The sequence below is a fragment of the Ctenopharyngodon idella genome, chromosome 13, assembly GCF_019924925.1.
Source record: "Ctenopharyngodon idella isolate HZGC_01 chromosome 13, HZGC01, whole genome shotgun sequence".
Lineage (NCBI taxonomy): Eukaryota > Metazoa > Chordata > Actinopteri > Cypriniformes > Xenocyprididae > Ctenopharyngodon > Ctenopharyngodon idella.
In genome coordinates, this window is record NC_067232.1 from 30,270,092 (window position 1) to 30,288,842 (window position 18,751).

The 18,751-nt window shown below is 39.7% G+C and overlaps 1 protein-coding gene across 1 annotated transcript; it reads right to left on the reverse strand.

Annotated features, from left to right (window-relative positions):
• Positions 1-625: 625 nt before the first annotated feature.
• On the reverse strand, positions 626-11,492 carry LOC127525559 (GTPase IMAP family member 8-like). The gene is made up of 6 exons (XM_051918185.1): positions 11,299-11,492; positions 11,008-11,053; positions 10,858-10,896; positions 10,417-10,500; positions 9,414-10,049; positions 626-1,719 (listed from the first exon to the last, which is right to left on the reverse strand). The coding sequence occupies exons 2-6, from the start codon at positions 11,018-11,020 to the stop codon at positions 962-964; spliced, it is 1,530 nt and encodes a 509-aa protein (XP_051774145.1). The 5' UTR covers positions 11,021-11,053; positions 11,299-11,492; the 3' UTR covers positions 626-961.
• Positions 11,493-18,751: the final 7,259 nt, after the last annotated feature.

Sequence of the window (18,751 nt, forward strand, 5' to 3'; positions counted from 1 at the left end):
TGAATGCTTCAGTCGTCCGGCGACAGCGGTGCCATTATTTTTGTTAAATCCCTACACTGCAATCACATAGCCTACGATTTTCGTTGGTTTCTGCTACAAATGCTGAGAAAAGTAACGGAGGCCACGTGACAACAACATTCTGGGGCGTGGCCAGTGGCGTTAATAGATGTTCGCGTCTTCAGAATAGAAATTATGCTTATAATTATGAAACTATTAATTATGAAATTAATTTTATGTCAGCACTATAGACTCTAAAATGACTGAATGAATCCGTGTAAGATCCCAGCTCAAAGGGAATGTTCTCAGAACTTCAGCTAACGTTCTGACAAGGTTCTCTCAACGTTATGAGCAAATGTTCTTCCAGTAACATCAGTAAAATGTTTGTTCAGAGTTATCCAGGCATAGGAACAGTTTCTTTCTTCAGGCCTCATGAACAGTTAATGCCCACAATGAGCAATAAACATGCGATACACAACACTATTTATACTTCTATTTATTTAAAACTCCATAATGCTTAGTAATATTCCCTTACATTTGTATACAACACACTGTACATACACATATTTTCTATTTTGTATAATGTGTATTTTTATATATTTGTATTGTATATTCTGTATTATTTTTGTGTGTATTTGTTAAATTTTTATACATTTTTATGATCTGTGACTTGTCACTGTCATTCTGTCTGTGCACAGAAGCTTCTGTCACCAAGACAAATTCCTCATGTGTAAACAACATACCTGGCAATAAAGCTCAATCTGATTCATTACACAGCAGAATCCATCACATAATTATGCACATTAATGATGACAAGCATGACAACCGTCCTTAGGTGGAAATGAGAAACTACACAATTACATTGGTGAAACTGTACAAAAGCTGATCTTGTAATCCTATAATGTGCAATAGATTCATCCACAAACATTGAGAATCACAAAAGTATCTTACAAAAGTATGAATCCTATTTCTTACGTAGATTCCAAGCTAAGACTGCAGAAATTAACACTGCACCTCCTACAATCAATAGTACTGGTGCCAAAACCACCTCTGTTACTCCCAGGGCGATGCCTCCTGCAACCATGGCTCCTGCTCCTACTCCAGATTGTGCTGCCACTTTTTTAATTTTTTCATACATCCTGGTACATTTCACAATTTTTTGAAACATTTCATTTGTGTAGAACTTCCTTTCATTTCCCACTGCCATGTTTCCAATCACCTTCAGCAGCTCTGTGACCTGATTGTGATTGTTGAATGAGATATATCTGCGACCGCAGCTGTTGACCAGTGACTGAAGATACTTTCTCTCACTGATATACTGATCTATTGATTTACCCCTCAGATGATCAGTGTGAGTGAACAGAATGATGGTGTGAAGAAAAGCATCTTCTCCAATGTTCTTCTGAATCCATTTCTCTGTGTTTTTCTCATCTGTGAATATTGTATCCAGTTTGATCACCAGCAGGAACACATCAGGACCAGGATCAGACATTAAGACAAACTTCTTTTTTTCAGCCTTCATCTTCTTCTCTGATGCATCAATCAATCCTGGAGTGTCGATTATTTTCATACTCTTTCCATCCACATGTACATTATGTAGCTTACAGGATTCAGTAGCACAATATGGTGAATCTCTCCGTTTTTGACCCACAATGATTTCTATTGTACTGCTCGTTCCTGATCCAGTTTTACCCAGCAGCACAATCCTCGGTATCTCAGACCCTGTCAATCATAATTTCAGATAAAACAATTACAATCCAGATATTGATTGTAAAAGCCATATTTCATATGTTTATGTAAATTTGGTGTAATAATTATTTTTGCTCATTAGTAATTTACCGTTCAATATATTTCTTTGGTTTATATTTGCTCTTACTGCGCATGTTCAGTGACGTCATTTATAGCGTATATGTGAAGAGTTATTGACACATTTTGAACTGCTTTCCCAACTACTGATTTAAGCAACTGGGCGACCTCTCATTGTTATTGAAGTGTAATTATTCAATTGAAAAAACACCAGTTAAGCATGCAGAATTTCATTAAACAAGCTCTCATGGCATGGACACTCACATATAAGCATAATTTTTCACCAAGGAGATATTATATTTGGAACAACAAAGACATCCTATACAAAAATAAATCTCTCTTTTTTGATCACTGGTTTTAAAGCAATATTATATTAGTTAGTCAGCTTTTAAACAGTGATGGAAATTTATTAGCATATAGAGAATTTTTCGAATAAATTTAAAAGACAGGATCTAAATTTTACCGATATCAAGGGTAAAATATTTATTAATAAAAATATTTTACAAAATAGAGTCTCAAATAACTACATTAGAAATATACTTAATAACATTGTTTTTTTTGTCCAGCTCACTTTTTCTTGTCTTCTGTGTTTGGAGATGTGAATTGGCGTAAAGCTTGGTGAACAGAGGATACATTTTATATTAATAACAAAGTAAAAGAAGTCTCTTTTAAAATAATGCATAGAATATATCCAATAAAACGTGCTGGGATGCTTTCAATTATTTTTCCATTGCATACATACAAAAATACCGTTGCAAAAATACCATTGCATTTTTCCACTGCATACATACAACAAAGCTTTGCAGCCGAGTTGATTTGACATAATAATAACCTTCAATGATCGTGGAATTGTGAAAGATAAGGCATACTTCATTGTGAATATTAATGGGAAAGTTTCATATTCCTAAAATTAAATGGTCCAAACCAACTCCAAACCAAATTTTTCTTACTTTAAAAATGATTTCAAGCTTCTTCTTTTTTTTCAATTGCACAATTAAAAGGGCAATTAGAGGTTATAACATTGTAAGCTGCTGATGTTGTATAAAGTGGCACCCTTTTCCTTTTTGTCTATTATAATTTTGTTATTGTCATCTGGCACTGTTTTATTATATTTTACTTTAGTTATTTTTTTATTTTTACTTTTGAATGAATATGCATTGTATTGTTCTGGTTTATGGCATTAATATTTTAAATAATCAATTCTGATTGGCTGGAAGGTGTGCAATAAAACTGTTTAATGCACAGGTAGTAAGTCAGTTTAATCACTGTTCTATATTAATGTGCTGTTTTTAGAAGGTACAAAACTATAACCTCCCGCACATGTCCATCGCTGTCATCATAACCTCCACATTCTTTCTGATTTGAGTGATCCATCTGTATCAAGCTAGCTAAATGTGTTTCATGTGTGAATTCTTGCTAAAAATGCAGTTATATTATGGGCCGTTGGCATGAATTATACTCGTGATGGAGCGGTAGTGGAGCGCTCACAGAGCGAATGAAAACCACGACGCTCCGACTTTTTAAAAAAATCCCCTCCTCGCTTTGTTCAAAATCACCCCACTCCGCTCACATACTCTGTCATCAACCAATCAGATTCAATCATTCAACAGCCAGGTTGTATAATATATATATAAATTGACGCATATGCAATAAGTTCAGAGGCACAGTGGAAGAACACAAAGCTAGTTTTGACTGTGTTTGTAAGATAGAAGAAGTGGTAATTAAAGGCACACTATGTAGTTTTTCGCCGCTAGAGGTCGCCTATTCAAAACAAAGGCGTAGCTTGATGATGTCGAGATTGAGCACAGAATCATGGGAGATGGCGTCTTCACGTCTACAGCCAGTGGAAAAGAATCGGAATGGGACTTGGGCAGAAATCATGTTCATGGGTGAGATTATTAGTGTTACTGTAGTATGAAGCAGAGTGTTGGAGCTGAACGAGGCCACTGGAGCGATTGTCTCCACTTCCACTTCTTCCAGTCAAGTGTATGTGGGGTAAAGCAGTGCTGTTTACCATATTAGATACATTTGACTGTGTTGAAAATGATGTTATAACGTTACTCTGTGCGTTCACTCGGCGGCTGCTGTGAGACACTGTTACACACTGCAGTAAGATAGATCGATATTAGTCATGGTAAAACCATGGTACTAACTGTAAATCAAGAAAATGAGATTCAAACAATAACAATAACAACAATTGATAACAATGATTAGTTTTCTGTCTGTAAATGTTTCCAAACAGTTGTTTCCCTGTCTAATAAAAAAATTAAAATTAAAGTGTCTTTGGTGTTTCCATGATTTCTACAAAATAAAACCGGAAATCGAGGGTAATGCAGGTGTCATTGATAGGTGACGCATGGACACGGTCCATGTCCTATGTAAAAATGACTGATTTATGTGGATTTAAACATCCTTGGAAACAACTGGGAAAACGTAGTACACAAGTCAACAAAATATATAACCCTGTTCTAGTTGTTTTTGGATATTTTATTCCAAAAATACTACATATTGTGCCTTTAAGTACAGTACTGTATCAACAAACAAGTTGTTAAGAGAAGATGTTGTTGCACAAGAAGATTATGATGAAAGACTGAACGAAATGTGATTCTTTGTTGACTTGGAAAATAAATCATAAAGGAAACCATGGACTGCTAGAATACAAGATCAGAAGATATTAGGTATGTAACGATATCAAAATCACAGAATACAATAATATCTTGATATAAAGTCCACAATACGATATTTACTGAGATATTTTAAAAAGAAAGGTAAATGAAGACTTTGTCAGTTTGAAACAGGAGCTTCCAGTGTAGTGTTTTCAGTTTTCATAATAAGGAAAAAAAATAGTAAACAACCGATAAAAAATAGTAGTTAATACATTAACTAATGTTAACAAATGAACCTTATTGTAAAGTGTTACCACAAATTCAACACAAACTGGATTCATAAAGTTGTCGTTTGTTTCTGAAAGAATGATTCAGCGATACAGTTTTAACAGTAATTTGTTGCCATCTAGTGGCGTAACAATGCAATCGACATATTAGTTAGCCTATTTGAAGCATTTTCCAAAAGGTGATTTATTTATATGCTATTATTTGATTGGTAACGTAGACATCATCATCTAAACTTTTGTATACTTCTGTGATAATTGGAATATTTGTAACAGAAATAATGATTCTGTGCGTTTGAAAAGATTGTTTGTGAAGCTGTAGGCCTATATCTAATGGCTCGTTTCCACTGAGCGGTACGGTTCAGTACAGTACAGTACGGTATGCAATTTTTGCCGTTTCCATTGTCAGAAGTTGTGAATGGTACCCTAATTCCGAACCGTACCACCTTTTTGGGACCCTTTCGTTGGGGTACCAAACACAATAGTACCAATAGTACAGGTACCAAAAGGGTGGAGCTACACTCTGGAGAACGTTGATTGGTTGACAGAGAATCGTCACTTGCGCGTGCTACAAGGGGAATGACAACACAAGAGGCGCCACACAAATGTGGTTCAGGCAACGCGTGCATTGATTATCTTCACTTCATGTAGGCTATATAACAAAACGAAATCTAAAACACAACCCTGCTTCTTTTTGTTTTCATTTAAAAAATATGAAACCTGTTAATGTGTGGTTCAGGCAATATGTGCATATGTACTCTGATTATCTTCACTGTATGTAGCCTACATGTAGCCTATAATAAAATTAAATAAGACAAAACAACCCTCCCCGGTGATCACGTGGGCCCAGTTTTTCAAAAGTAATCCAGTGGGATTTCGGATCACATATTGGATCAAATCTTGGAAATGGGCTTTTCAAAAGCAAAAGAGGGATTCCGAACTAAGATCAGAGCATGTAATCCGATCTTACATTTGATCTGGATCAAACCTGCCCTTTGGGTTTTTCAAAACTTTGAACTCGGTTTGGGATCTATTTGATCCAAAAAAAAAAAAAAAACAGGATTATCCTGATCCCATCAGAAGGGTGTGATTTTTCAAACCAAATAAAATCAGAGTTTTTTTTTTAAGTGAATGATCACAAAATCAGTGTTTACTGATGATATATACATTTCTTCATATTTGAAGCATATATGAACCGTCACATCTAATGAGATATGGTAAACAACAACAAACAAACAAACAAAAAAAATCTTAAAGCTATCAGCTGTCAAATAAATGTCACTGTTGCTCACAGCTCTATAATTCCACAGTATATTAATGGCAATGACAACAACAAATATATTCAGTAGCCTAGTTAAAAGTAATCTCTCACAATTGCATCTCTAATTGCATGCCCAGTGTGTCCTTCATTAGGTAAGAACATTGGCAGCTGTTCTGGTTCTACATCAGGCTCAGGTCCATCAAAATTGTCATCAAGAAGGACATGACGCCTGGTGGCGATGTTATGCAAAACAATACAGGCAAGGATTATGTTGCATGCCACCTTGGGTTGTACTCGCAAGTAGTTGAGACACGGAAACCGTCTCTACAATCAATAGCACCAATAGTGCTAGGCATGTTCCCCATTTGAAAAAAACTTGTTCTTAGTCTGAGCTGTCTGGTCATCCTTGGGAAAGGAAACAAATTGATTGATCAGACTGTCCAGTGCTACTGACATAGCCTTCACCACATTATTCACAGTTGCTTTTCTCACTCCCATATTGTCACCAATTACTTGGTAGAAAGTCCCACATGCGTAAAAGCGCAGAGCGATTAAGCACTGTTCCTCCACAGATAAAGCATGACTCCTTTGGGTTTGGTGTTGGAGTGTTGGCCTGACAAGATCTGCAATGTACTTAATGTCATCTCTCCCAAAGCGAAAACGTGCATACAGTTCTTCTGATGTGTATTGCTAGAGTGGTTTGGCACGCTCAGCATGCACCCTTTGACGGTACCTCCTTCTACGGTAACGATGAACAATACCCGCCATGTGGATGCCTCTGTAGGCTAAGAGAAATGGGTGCAAAGACATGATGTGTTTAAATGGTGTCACCCATTGACCAGCAATGAGCTGATTGGTGTAAGCCTAATTGAGCACAAGCCAAAGCAATTATGCTCAAGGCTTTTAAGATCGGTGTTGGCTACACCAAAGAGTTGGAACCATGGACTCAAAAGGGCCTAATTTCACTGTGGCAGAAACCTGTGCACTGCTGGAGGGTGTTCGGGCCAATTTTGCCTCGATAGTAGGAGGTTTCAGCTCAGCAAAGGGTGGAGAAGTGACCAAAAAAGGAAAACACAACATTTGGGAGGACATAACCAATCATGTCAATGCCATAGGGTCTGGCCAAAAGAGGACCATAAAGCAAGTTATGTTGCGATGGAAGACCTAACTGAAGCCAAGAACCCACAAACAGGGAACAAGCCATATAAGAGGGGTGATTTCACTGATATGGTCCTTGATATCATAGGAGGAGAAAAATCAGAGGCTCTGCATGGCATTAAAGGCATAGAAGCAGATGGAGAGGCCACAATTACAGAGAGTAGGACTTCAGAAGAATGCGAGCAAAATTCTCCTGCAGAGGAAATGTTTGTCCTGGACTTAACTACAGTGATTGAGGAGGAAGTGGATGTAATGAAGACAGTCCAAACATTCCTACAAGAAAACGCAAACGTTCCTCAGCTACAAACCAGGATGGTGACAGCTATGAGTTGCTTGAAATGGGAAACCGAAAGAGCAGAAGTACAAACTGAATTGGGTAAAGAACAAATCTTGCTTACCCAACTGCAGCAGAAAAAAGTGCAGATGGAGATACATCTCCTAAAGGCAGAGATGGAAAGAGCTGGTATCTGTCCTGTAAATGATTTTTGACTATTGGATATTATTGTTTTTGGTTTGTTATTTAACATTATAACAAAATAAGGAATGTAAAATTTTTCTGTTTATTACAGTGTTTCTGTTTCTTACAATTAAAACAAACAATCTATTTGTGGCCACCGGTATTTTTCCTACCTGTTGTTCCTTGCTAAGTCAGTAGGCTACACTGTTGGTTCCATTTAAGGCTCTGATAAACAGGATTTGGTAATCCTGAAATTTGTTATTTGGATCACAGTGATCCAATCCAATGTTCCTTTAAAAACTGGCATAAAAGTAAGATGGATCAGGTGATCCTGGATAGCAAAACACGGGAGTTTTTCAAATCCGGATAAATTTGATCCAGAGTACATTTTTTGAAAAACTGGGCCCTGCATCTCACAACTCCGATAACGTCAGATCAAATTTTCAAATAGGCGCTATCTTTATAAATAAGCCACAGATTTGAGCTTTAAACAACTACATTCTCGCCTGAAAAACTTTTAAAACCACATTTCATGACACAATAAAGTTTGTGGGTTTTCTCCTCCGCTTCTCCGCTATTGACGCTTGCTGGTAGGTGCTGCTGCATGGACGTCTGAACTTTGTGTACTTGATATTGTGAAACGCCGAATGTTGGCGTGCAGCAAGCAAAGTTTGTCTTCTTCTTGTGACAGACAGCCTCAAGCTGAGAAGCAAGAGCAAGATCTGCTGTATGTCCTCCATTGTTGTTTACTGGGTCGTTTTCTTCTTCGCGCGAGAATGATGTAAATCGCTACTTTCCGGCTACACCATGCCTATCAAGGGTACTGTTGGCGGTGGAAACGCAAGCCTGATCAGGGTGTACCGTTCCGAATCGTACCGAACTGTACTGAACCGTACCAAACTGTACTGTACTGAACTGAACCGAACTGCTCAGTGGAGCCATAACATGACAACTGCTTTCAGCGCAAACGCAGATTTGAATGTCGCGATTTTATTTTGTCAAAGGTTTAATATACACTGGTTAGGGGCGGGCGCTACCGGTATGAAAGTGACAACCGGTATGATGTTGTGCCATGATATAGATTTTGCTATACCGTGGATACCATTAAATATTCATGAATTCTAATTTTGCCTTTGCATTGTTTTGTTTCATTTTGTACTCTTTACAGCTCTTAACACTAGTAATGACGATACAGAGTCGAGGCTGAACGTTTAACTTTTTGTCCTCTACCGTCTCCAACGCCACACTACAGGCATTAGTAAATCAAACACAGAGAGCATTGAAACAGTCCAAATTAATAGAGCACAAACCACCTACTCAAAAACACAACAGCAACAAACAAGCGTGCATATAGACAATAAGAAAAAATCGATGCATAGATGCAACGATTCTGGATTGATTCTGAGCTTAGTTTTTAACCGATGCGCGATGACGCTGCGTGTGCTTGTGCGTGTCCACTGGCACAGAGCAGAGCGAGCGTTTTAATTCATTCCTACTGAAGTTGAGCGTGAAGCTCGGAAAGTTAGGAAAAGCTGAAGCAAATTACATTCGCGGGATTCATTGCACAGGGTATGAGAGAGCTGTGAGAAACGCGCGCTTTGCTTGATGATATGCTTGCAGTTTGTGGTCTCGCCCGCCGGTACTAATGCTCGAAGCCAACATAAAAGGATTGATTGTAATTCACGCATAGACTAAATTTAATGTAATCAATAGAAAATGAAGTGAATCAGACAGTGACTGATGCAGGACTATATTTAAACCATTAAATATATTGATCATAAATGGAAATATATTTTCTTTCTGTAAGGGTTATGTTTCAAAAACACAGAAAGTCAGTCACTTACAGAACTGTGCTCTATCTTGTATCCTTCTCTGAGCCTTCTGGTACATCTCATTGGTATAATGCAGTCCTCCATTCTCTTCCACCATCTCCTCAATCTTCTCCAGCAGTTCAGTGACCTGAGAGCGGTTCTCCGTGTTTCTATTGTTGAATGAGTGAAATCTGCCACCACACTTACCAACAAGAGCCTTCAGATCATTACTTTCATTGATATACTCATCTAATGGTTTCCCGTATAGTGCATCATCATGAGTGAAGAGAATGATGGTGTAACGTGCAGCTTCTTCTCCAAAGTTCTCCTGGATCCATTTCACTGTGTTTTTCTCCTCTTCTGTAAATCTCCCCACTTTGATCAGCAGCAGAAACGCATGAGGACCAGGAGCAGACATGTCAACACAGCTCTCTATCTCATTCTTTACTTCTTGTTCTGACCGTGTTGTATCACACAGGCCTGGAGTGTCGATGACTGAGACGCTCCTTTCATCAATCAGTACTTCTCCACTCTCACAGGTGTTAGTAACTGACACTGCTGAAGCAGCCTCCCTAAAACACTCTCGACCTAAGATGGTGTTTCCTGTCGCACTCTTTCCCGATCCAGTTTTACCCACAAGAACAATCCTGAGTTTAGATGAAGCTGATCCTGTGAATCAGATTATAATATTTGGGATTAAATAGAGCATTTAAAAATAATTACAAACATAAATTAAAACTGAGATCTGAAGTTTTAAATCAACTTGACTAAAATAAACTTGTTCAATCCCACGTGCATTTAACTATCCCATAACCATAAACAAAGTCACTTATTGTCACTTTGTTAAAAAGACTCCTTGCTACATCTTTTCCATATTTTCAGTTTTTCACTTTTAATTTATGAACTAATCTAGTTTAACTTTACGTACTGTGAATACAGATGCCTCTTATGACATATTGCTTGTGATGTTCCTCATTTGTAAGTAAGTCCCTCTGGATAAAAGTGTCTGCTAAATCAATAAATGTGAAATATATACTTCTGTCTTCTGTCGATTGCTGTATCCTCCCACGTTGCTGTGGCTGATTCAGTGTCCTCCGTCTCACAGCAAAGGATTGTCTTGCTAAAATTACATTGCATGTCAGTTGTAACAGATGGATGCTACATTTGATCAAATTGCTACACAAATGTCAAAAGCTACTTTCTGAAATAAATGTCAGTATATGGTCTCAGTGCACATACACACACATACGCAGTGTTAAAAAATAGTTTGAAATGCTTGTCCGAGCTACTCACAATTAATAGTAGTTAAACATCAGTAAAGCTAACATTATAAAAATTCAGCCATACTATAAAGTTAGAAAAATTAGCTATAACTAAAATAAAAAAAAACAGACTAATTTATAAAACACAAAGTGATGAACAGCAACATTCAATAAAATGATCTGAAAACGTGATGTGAAGAGAAGTGAAATCTTACCTGATGAATAATTGCGATTTTCTTTTGAAATTAGAGGTACTATGAAGATACAAATGTGATTTATTATTGAGATTACTGATATTTTAAAAGATTATTATATATCTGATTATATCTAGGTTGATGCAGTACTGTACTTGTAAATGTACATACCTCTGTCACTCATTTTCTTTCTGTTTCGTTTTGGCTTCTCGGTAAGCTGTCAATCATTCAATCATTTATTTGTCATTATTTCTAAGCACACATGATCTGATTAAACACAGAGTCACTTCAAATGTACGCGAAACCTTTAAATTATGTGTTTAAGCTTAACTGGTAAATCGTGTGAGTGAATGCATAAGAAATGATTATTTTATTTTTCTACAGTACTAAGCAGTTAATGTGAAATAATAAAATCAGCAAATAAATTGATTTAAGTAAAAAGCTAACTAAATCAGCACAAACCTGCAGTTAGGCTATCAGGTCTTCTTCACAGTTAATGCAGGCAGTCTCTGAAGATTTCCCTTTTTATATGTACTTTTTAGATACTCTATTATTACACCGTTGGTAAAATGAGTCTCTTATAAGTGCAGCAGTCAATTTAACTCTGTTACAAAGAATGCTGTCGTCTTTTCACATCTTCTTTCTTCTGTGGTTTCTCTCTTCTGCTTTTCACACGAGAGCTGTGACTGCGGTCACGCCGTCTGCGCTTCGGGGAAACGCGGTCACGCCATCTATGCTTAAAATGTATTGCGCGTCTACATGAGGTTGCGTGGTAGGTGTTTAGTGTCGGTAGAACTTCATTAAAAAATAAATAAAATCAAACTGTTTACTGCAAACTTCACCTGATTCTTGTTATACATGTTCCCAACTACTATCATATAAAACACACTTGTCAAACAAAAAATTTGCTTTTACAGTCCAGAAAAACATATCTATCTTTTGCGAATATTTTCAAACACATCCAAGAGCTTCAGGAGTCATTATCTGAGCAGAAAACGGGGCAATGTCTTCTGCAAGACCATACGTTCTGGGTAGAACTCTGCAGAGTTTTGGGTGTACCAAATACATCCCCAAATAGGTATCAACTAAAAAGGGCATACAAAGATGAAAAAGTGGAAAAGGTCCAAATGGAGGAAGATGTAAAGGAAGATACACCAGAGATTGAAGGTGCACAAGTAGAAGAAGTTACACAAGACATGAGTGATTTTCAAAAGGAAGAAGAAAAAGAACATACTAAGGAAAAGGGCATCATACAAGACGAGGAAAATTTAAAAGCAGATGACGGAAAGAAAGAATCTGAAAAACAGACAGAATTTGGGCAGGTGGATGTAAAGGAAGAGGACTCAAAGGAGGTGAAGACAACACTAAAAGAGGAAGATGGAGAGGAAGATGCACCAAAGATTGAAGGAGCAAAGGAGGAAGAAGTTACACAAGAGATGCCTACATTTCAAAAGGAAGATGAAAAAGAACTTACAAGGGTGATGGACTTAAAACAAGAGGATGAAAATTTAACAGTGGACACTGCACAGGAAATGAAAAATGGCTAGCAGGAGGAAGATGTAAGGGATGAGATTATATTATTTATATTTAAACTTTTATACATTTGCAACTATTTACTACTATGTATACCAGCAGTATGCTGTTTTAGAAAACTACCACAGATGTTGAAACAATGAGATAAGAAATTATATGCTTTTCTATTATTAATGTTTATTCTCTTGTAGGTACACAACAAAGATCCCAAGGTGGAAGACAGTGACAGCTGTAGAGATACTGATGATGATTTCAGTTTTGACAAAGAAGATGAATTCTTTACAGAAAGTGTTCCTGCACCACCTTCTTTTTTTTATTCCTCGAAATGCCTGGAAAAAACTAAGAAAAAAACAAAAAAAGGATCACTTCAAGGGATTGCAGTGGACTAACATTATCTCTTCAGGCATTCGCACAATCCATCCACATTGCAGTTTTGCCTTTACAGGCCACAGGGTTAAAATACAAGGATCAACCAGGAACACACCTGTTTTTAAATGCTCTGGCTATTGCTTGTTCACTGACTGCCCAATAGAAGTTGATGTCGTTGTACACAGTAAGAACATGCTTAAAGCACAGGTGTCCTTCAGAGGTGACATGGTAGTGCACAGCAAAACAGAGCTGCAAAGGCGACCTGTAAGGGCTGATGACCAAAAGGAAATAAATCAGCAATTGCAAACAACACTACCAAGGGCACTGTACCTTAAGAAAATGGAAAACCTTAAAGAATCTGTGGTAGAGTCTGGTTGTCGAGATGAGGCACCATCACCAGGTGTTCTGAAATCCATTTCCTGGAGACAAAGAATGGAGAGCAGAAAACATAAAAATGAAACTCTCAGTCTCCAGGTGATGGTGGAAGAAAAAAGAGATGAACCGGATGAGGTCATCCAGAAAGTGCTCCTTCATCCAAAGGGTGTGATGCTTTGGTCAAAGCAAAGCATTGACATATTCCACCAAAGATGCAAAAATGACATAGTATACCTCGATGCAACAGGAAGCATTGTGAAGAAAACAAAACACAGCACAGGTCCTTTTTACATATACGAGCTGGTGGTCAGAAACCCAAATAAGGGTTCCTCTCCTTTTCCAGCATCCACGTTTGTGACCTGTGACCACACCACCTCATCTGTTATGTATTTTCTTAGTACTTTCCAGACAGATCATGCCAAGCAATATGGACATAAAAACATCAGTCCACGCATGATTATATGTGATGGATCCATGGTCCTCATGCATGCCATCTCACTTGTCTTCTGCCAAACCAACCTCAATGCCTTGCTCCAAAGTTACTATCAAATATTGATAGGGAAAGGCACCACTGAAGACTTCAGTCTTCCTATCCTCCACTGCTGTCTAAGCCATATAATGAAAAATGCAAAATCCCTGTGCAAAAAGCAGTAGGTAAAATATATATATATTTTTTTCATAAAGCAGATAACCATATTAAATGGCAACAAATTATTCATGATGATTTATGACAATGTTGTTATTTTTATTTCTCTCTCAGTGCACCAAAGAACTACAAGCTGGCCATGCATGTTTTCTGACTTTTGACCACAGCAAGTTCCATTGTTGAGTTTGATGAAATGCTCCTCAGCTGCACTGTCATCTTCTCAAGCCCATGCAGCTCTGAAAATGTGGAGAAGCACTTCAACAACATCCAGACTTTGTTGACCACCATTGGGAAATCAGCTGTCGATGACAGCAGCATTGTTCCTGAGGACCTTGAGGTATGCAGTAAACACATTAAAAATGTCTTGAAATAATATCTTTGTTAACCTGGGTAGAATCACTCATGTAAACATCATGTAAAATTTCATATTTTAGGACACCTTCAGTCAAACGCCTTTTCACAGACATTTCATGGAGGTCATAAGCACTGCACCTCTTGACCAAAAAGGGGACCCAAATGTGTACTACAGTGAGACATTTATCTCCTCGTTGGCTGCCTACTTCTTGCCTCATGCTGCTCTTTGGACAAGCATGATGCTGGGTCAGTTACACTTTTTGTGATTAAAAGAGTCACTCAGAGAAAGACTTAAACATATCTTTGGTTATTCACAATAATTTATGTGTAAAGTTGTACTTGACATGGCCAAGTGGTATGTTTGTCAGATGTCTTTACTACATTTGGCCCATTGCATGGCATGGACAAAAAATGTCCATGTGGGCCAGTCAGCCCATCAAAAGCTATTAATTGCATTCACATTAAATTTGTTATGCAAATCAATTATGCAAGGGGTGTGGATCTCATAACCTTCCTCTGCTTTTACCCTCAGGGCAAATTTTCAGCTTTGTACAGATGTTATGTTTGTCTAAGTACTGTACAGATGATGTAAAGTATAATGGATGCAGAGATGAGTCCTTAAACCATGACCAAACAAGATGTAAAACTAATGTGTTATACTGTATCTTCAGGAGACCTTGGCAGGCATGGCAAAGGACCCCCATACCAGCTGTTCTCTAAGACATTTTCAAAGATTTCAAAGAAAAAAAGCCAGGTGTAGAAAAAATTAGATGAATATATGCAAGGAGGGAGCCATCAACTGAGTTTTGAGCTACTTCCTTCTGGACTACGTTACCCATAGGCCCTCATTCCTGGGACTGATTGCGCACACCTGCACTGCATCACACTCACACTATTTAAGACGCACACACGCATCCATACACTGCGAAGTCTTGATTGGCCCCGGTGATCATTACTGAGCGTTTTCCTGTGGACTGTTTCTCTGTTATTGTTTGGACTGCTTATCTCCTGTGAACCTCTGCCGCCTGCCCTGAACCTTGCTTGTTTCCTGGATTGTGTTTGCCTGCCGCCTGCCCTGAACTCTGCCTGTTGTAAGACCCTGAATCTCTGCCACCTGTCTCGACCTAAGCCTGTCCCTGTTTACGCTACTGTCTTGCCCTTGTCTGCTTTGTGCTTTGTTCTTGCAATAAAGAAACTGCAAATGGATCCTCACGCAGTTGGCCCATCATTACAGAAGACTTCGCCATCAAACGATCCAGCAGTTCTCATGCAAATCTCCACCGAACTTTCAGCACAGGCCTCTCAGCTTGCCGCGCACCAGCACCAGCTGACTCGTCTTACGTCACTCACCGAGGAGCTGGTAAAAACCCTGCAGAGCTTGCGGTTTCCCTCTCCTGAAGCCACCACGCCGCCTCCCACTATCAATGCCAGTCAAGCGTTCACTTCTCCACCCGCCGTAAATCCACGCCTCACACTACCAGAGAAATTCGACGGCAGTCCAGCCAAGTGTAAGGGCTTTCTCCTTCAATGCTCCTTGTTTATAAATCAGCAGCCCTCGTTGTATCCCACTGAAACCAGCCGGATATCGTTTGTATGCTCCTTGCTCACCGGCAAAGCACTTGACTGGGCCACAGCGGTATGGAGAGAAGATAGCTCTGTGTTCCCCACGTTTACGGCCTTTCTGCAAAGCTTCAAGGAGGTGTTCGAACATCCAGGAGGGTGGCAAAAGCGTTAGTGATCAATTTCTTTCACGAAGTCAAGGTAAATCTACCGCCGCCGAATTTGCATTGCAATTCCGCACATTGGCCACACAAACAGACTGGGTGGAGGACACACTGAAATTGCTGTTTCGCAAGGGCTTGTCTCTGGAGCTCCAGGCTGAGCCGTGACGAGGGGAGATCGCTAAATACATTCATAGAGTTGGCCATTCACATCGATAACCTCCTCCGAGCCCGACGACCCATTCGCTCCCTCGCTCCAGTCACTGCCACTCCTGAACCCATGCAACTCGGGTATACTCCCCTTCTTCCAGAGGAACGAGAGAGAAGGCGCCAGCTGCACTTATGCCTATACTGCGGTCAGGCTGGTCACATCAAGTTCAACTGCCCCATTCAACCCAACGCTCCTAATCCCAAAGCGGTGAGTTCAGCACAGCATTTCGACTATTTGCCCAACTGTCTTAAAATCCCCATCCAACTAACCAGTGACAATCAAACTATAGCTACCTATGCTCTTCTGGACTCTGGTGCAGCAGGCAATCTCATGTCAGACACATTCATTCGTCAACACAACATACAACTAACCAACTGCAACTCTTCATTAACAGTGGAGGCGCTAGATGGGAAGCCTATAGGAGGAGGAAGAGTGGCGCACATTACGACTGCGCTTGCCCTACAAGTAGGGGCGCTTCACCATGAACAAATTCAGTTTTACGTCATCCATTCACCCAACAATCCAATCATCCTTGGGTTGCCTTGGCTTCGAACACACAATCCCCACATATCCTGGAAGGAGGGTCAGATCGTCCAGTGGGACCCCGCCTGTCATCATCGCTGCCTGAGTTCTGTCACGCCATTACCTCTCCAAACCATCTCCGTCAATGAGACTCCAACCGACCACGAACCTGCTATTCCAGCCGAATACACAGATCTGGCCATCACTTTCAGTAAATCCAAATCCACGGAACTACCACCTCATCGCCCCAGTGACTGCGCTATTGAACTATTACCCGGTACCACTCCGCCCAAGGGCAGGATATTCCCTTTGTCACAGCCCGAGGATGCAGCCATGAGATCGTACATCGAAGGGGAACTGGCTAAGGGATTCATTCAGCCATCAACATCACCAGCTTCATCCGGGTTCTTCTTTGTCAAAAAGAAAGACGGCAGCCTACGGCCCTGCATTGACTATCGCGGCTTGAACGACATCACTGTAAAGTTCCGATATCCGTTACCATTGGTCCCTGCAGCCCTCGAACAACTACGTCAAGCCAAATACTTCACCAAGCTGGATCTTCGCTGTGCATACAATCTAATTCGCATCAGGGAGGGCGATGAATGGAAGACCGCTTTCTCCACCGCTACTGGCCACTACGAGACCCTTGTCATGCCCTTCAGCCTGTCCAACAGTCCTTCAGTCTTTCAATCCTTCATCAATGATGTCTTCCGAGATATGCTCAACCGCTGGGTCATCGTATACATAGATGATATTCTCATTTATTCCAACACCTTCGACGAACACGTTCAACACGTTCGAGCTGTGCTGCAACGTCTAATCCAACACAAACTCTACGCCAAGGCTGAAAAGTGCGAATTCCACCGCACCTCAACATCCTTCTTGGGCTACGTCATCAGCCGGGATGGAGTGGCAATGGATGACGGCAAGGTAAAAGCAGTGTTGGAATGGCCGCAACCACGCACATTAAAGGAGCTACAGCGATTCCTGGGGTTTGCCAATTTCTACAGGCGGTTCATCAGAAACTTCAGTGGGGTTGCCGCTCCCTTAACATCCATGACTAAGCGCCAATCTTCACGACTCATCTGGTCACCCGAAGCAGTAAGAGCGTTTCAGGAATTGAAAGAACGATTCACGTCAGCGCCTATCCTCCGTCATCCAGACCCCGAGCTTCCCTTCATCGTGGAGGTGGACGCTTCCAGTACTGGCATTGGTGCGATCCTCTCTCAAAAGCAAGGTAACCCGGCCAAAATGTTCCCTTGTGCCTTCTACTCTCGCAAACTGTCAGCGGCAGAACGTAACTACGATGTGGGCAACCGAGAATTACTCGCAATGAAGGCAGTGCTGGAAGAGTGGTGCCATTGGTTGGAGGGGGCGAGACATCCGTTCATTATTCTCACAGACCACAAAAACTTGGAGTACCTGCGCTCAGCCAAACGCTTAAATCCACGACAGGCAAGATGGGCAATGTTCTTCACGTGTTTCCACTTCACTGTTACTTACAGACCCGGGTCAAAGAATTTCAAGGCGGATGCATTATTGAGGCAGACGGAGGAGACGGGACGTAGTGAGGGTACTGAGAACATTCTGCCCGAAACTTTGTTACTCGCTCCAGTACAGTGGGATGTCATGACTGAAATTTCACAGCTCAACGAACAAACAGCAACACCATTAAACCAACATACCAAATTTGCTCAGAACATATCACAAAAGATAATTATGATATTTGATGGGTGCATCCTTATTCCCTAAAGAAAGATATGTTGTGTTTTTTAAAGTCAGAATACATCAAACTAAACAGAAATGGTCAAGTCAAGTCACCTTTATTTATATAGCGCTTTTTACAATGCAGATTGTGTCAAAGCAGCTTTACAGTGATAACTGGTATATAATTTTGGCTGCACAGCAGCTCTTAAAGAAAATGGTGTCAGTATCCATCTTAAGTAAATTAAGCATTGATTCATTCCGTTGTAAGAATCAATAGTTATTAATTTAGTTAATTTATCTATATGATATAATCGTGGTATTTTAACCTAAATAAAAAGGTAAAATCTGTATTCCAACATTTATCAAGAAATATATAAAAATGTAAGAAATAAGGAAAAAAATGTTAAAGAATGTCACTTCTTCACAAATTAACTTGTCAGAATATATAAGAAGTTTTACTATATATTTCATTTCATA

Bases quoted from the DNA above. Each gene is read 5' to 3' on its own strand.
- LOC127525559 (XM_051918185.1), bottom strand. The intron at 10,501-10,857 runs GTAAGATTTCAC...ATGTAATTTTAG, and splicing joins AAATCGCAATTATTCATCAG to CAAGACAATCCTTTGCTGTG. The intron at 1,720-9,413 runs GTAAGTGACTGA...TATGATTGACAG, and splicing joins ACAAGATAGAGCACAGTTCT to GGTCTGAGATACCGAGGATT.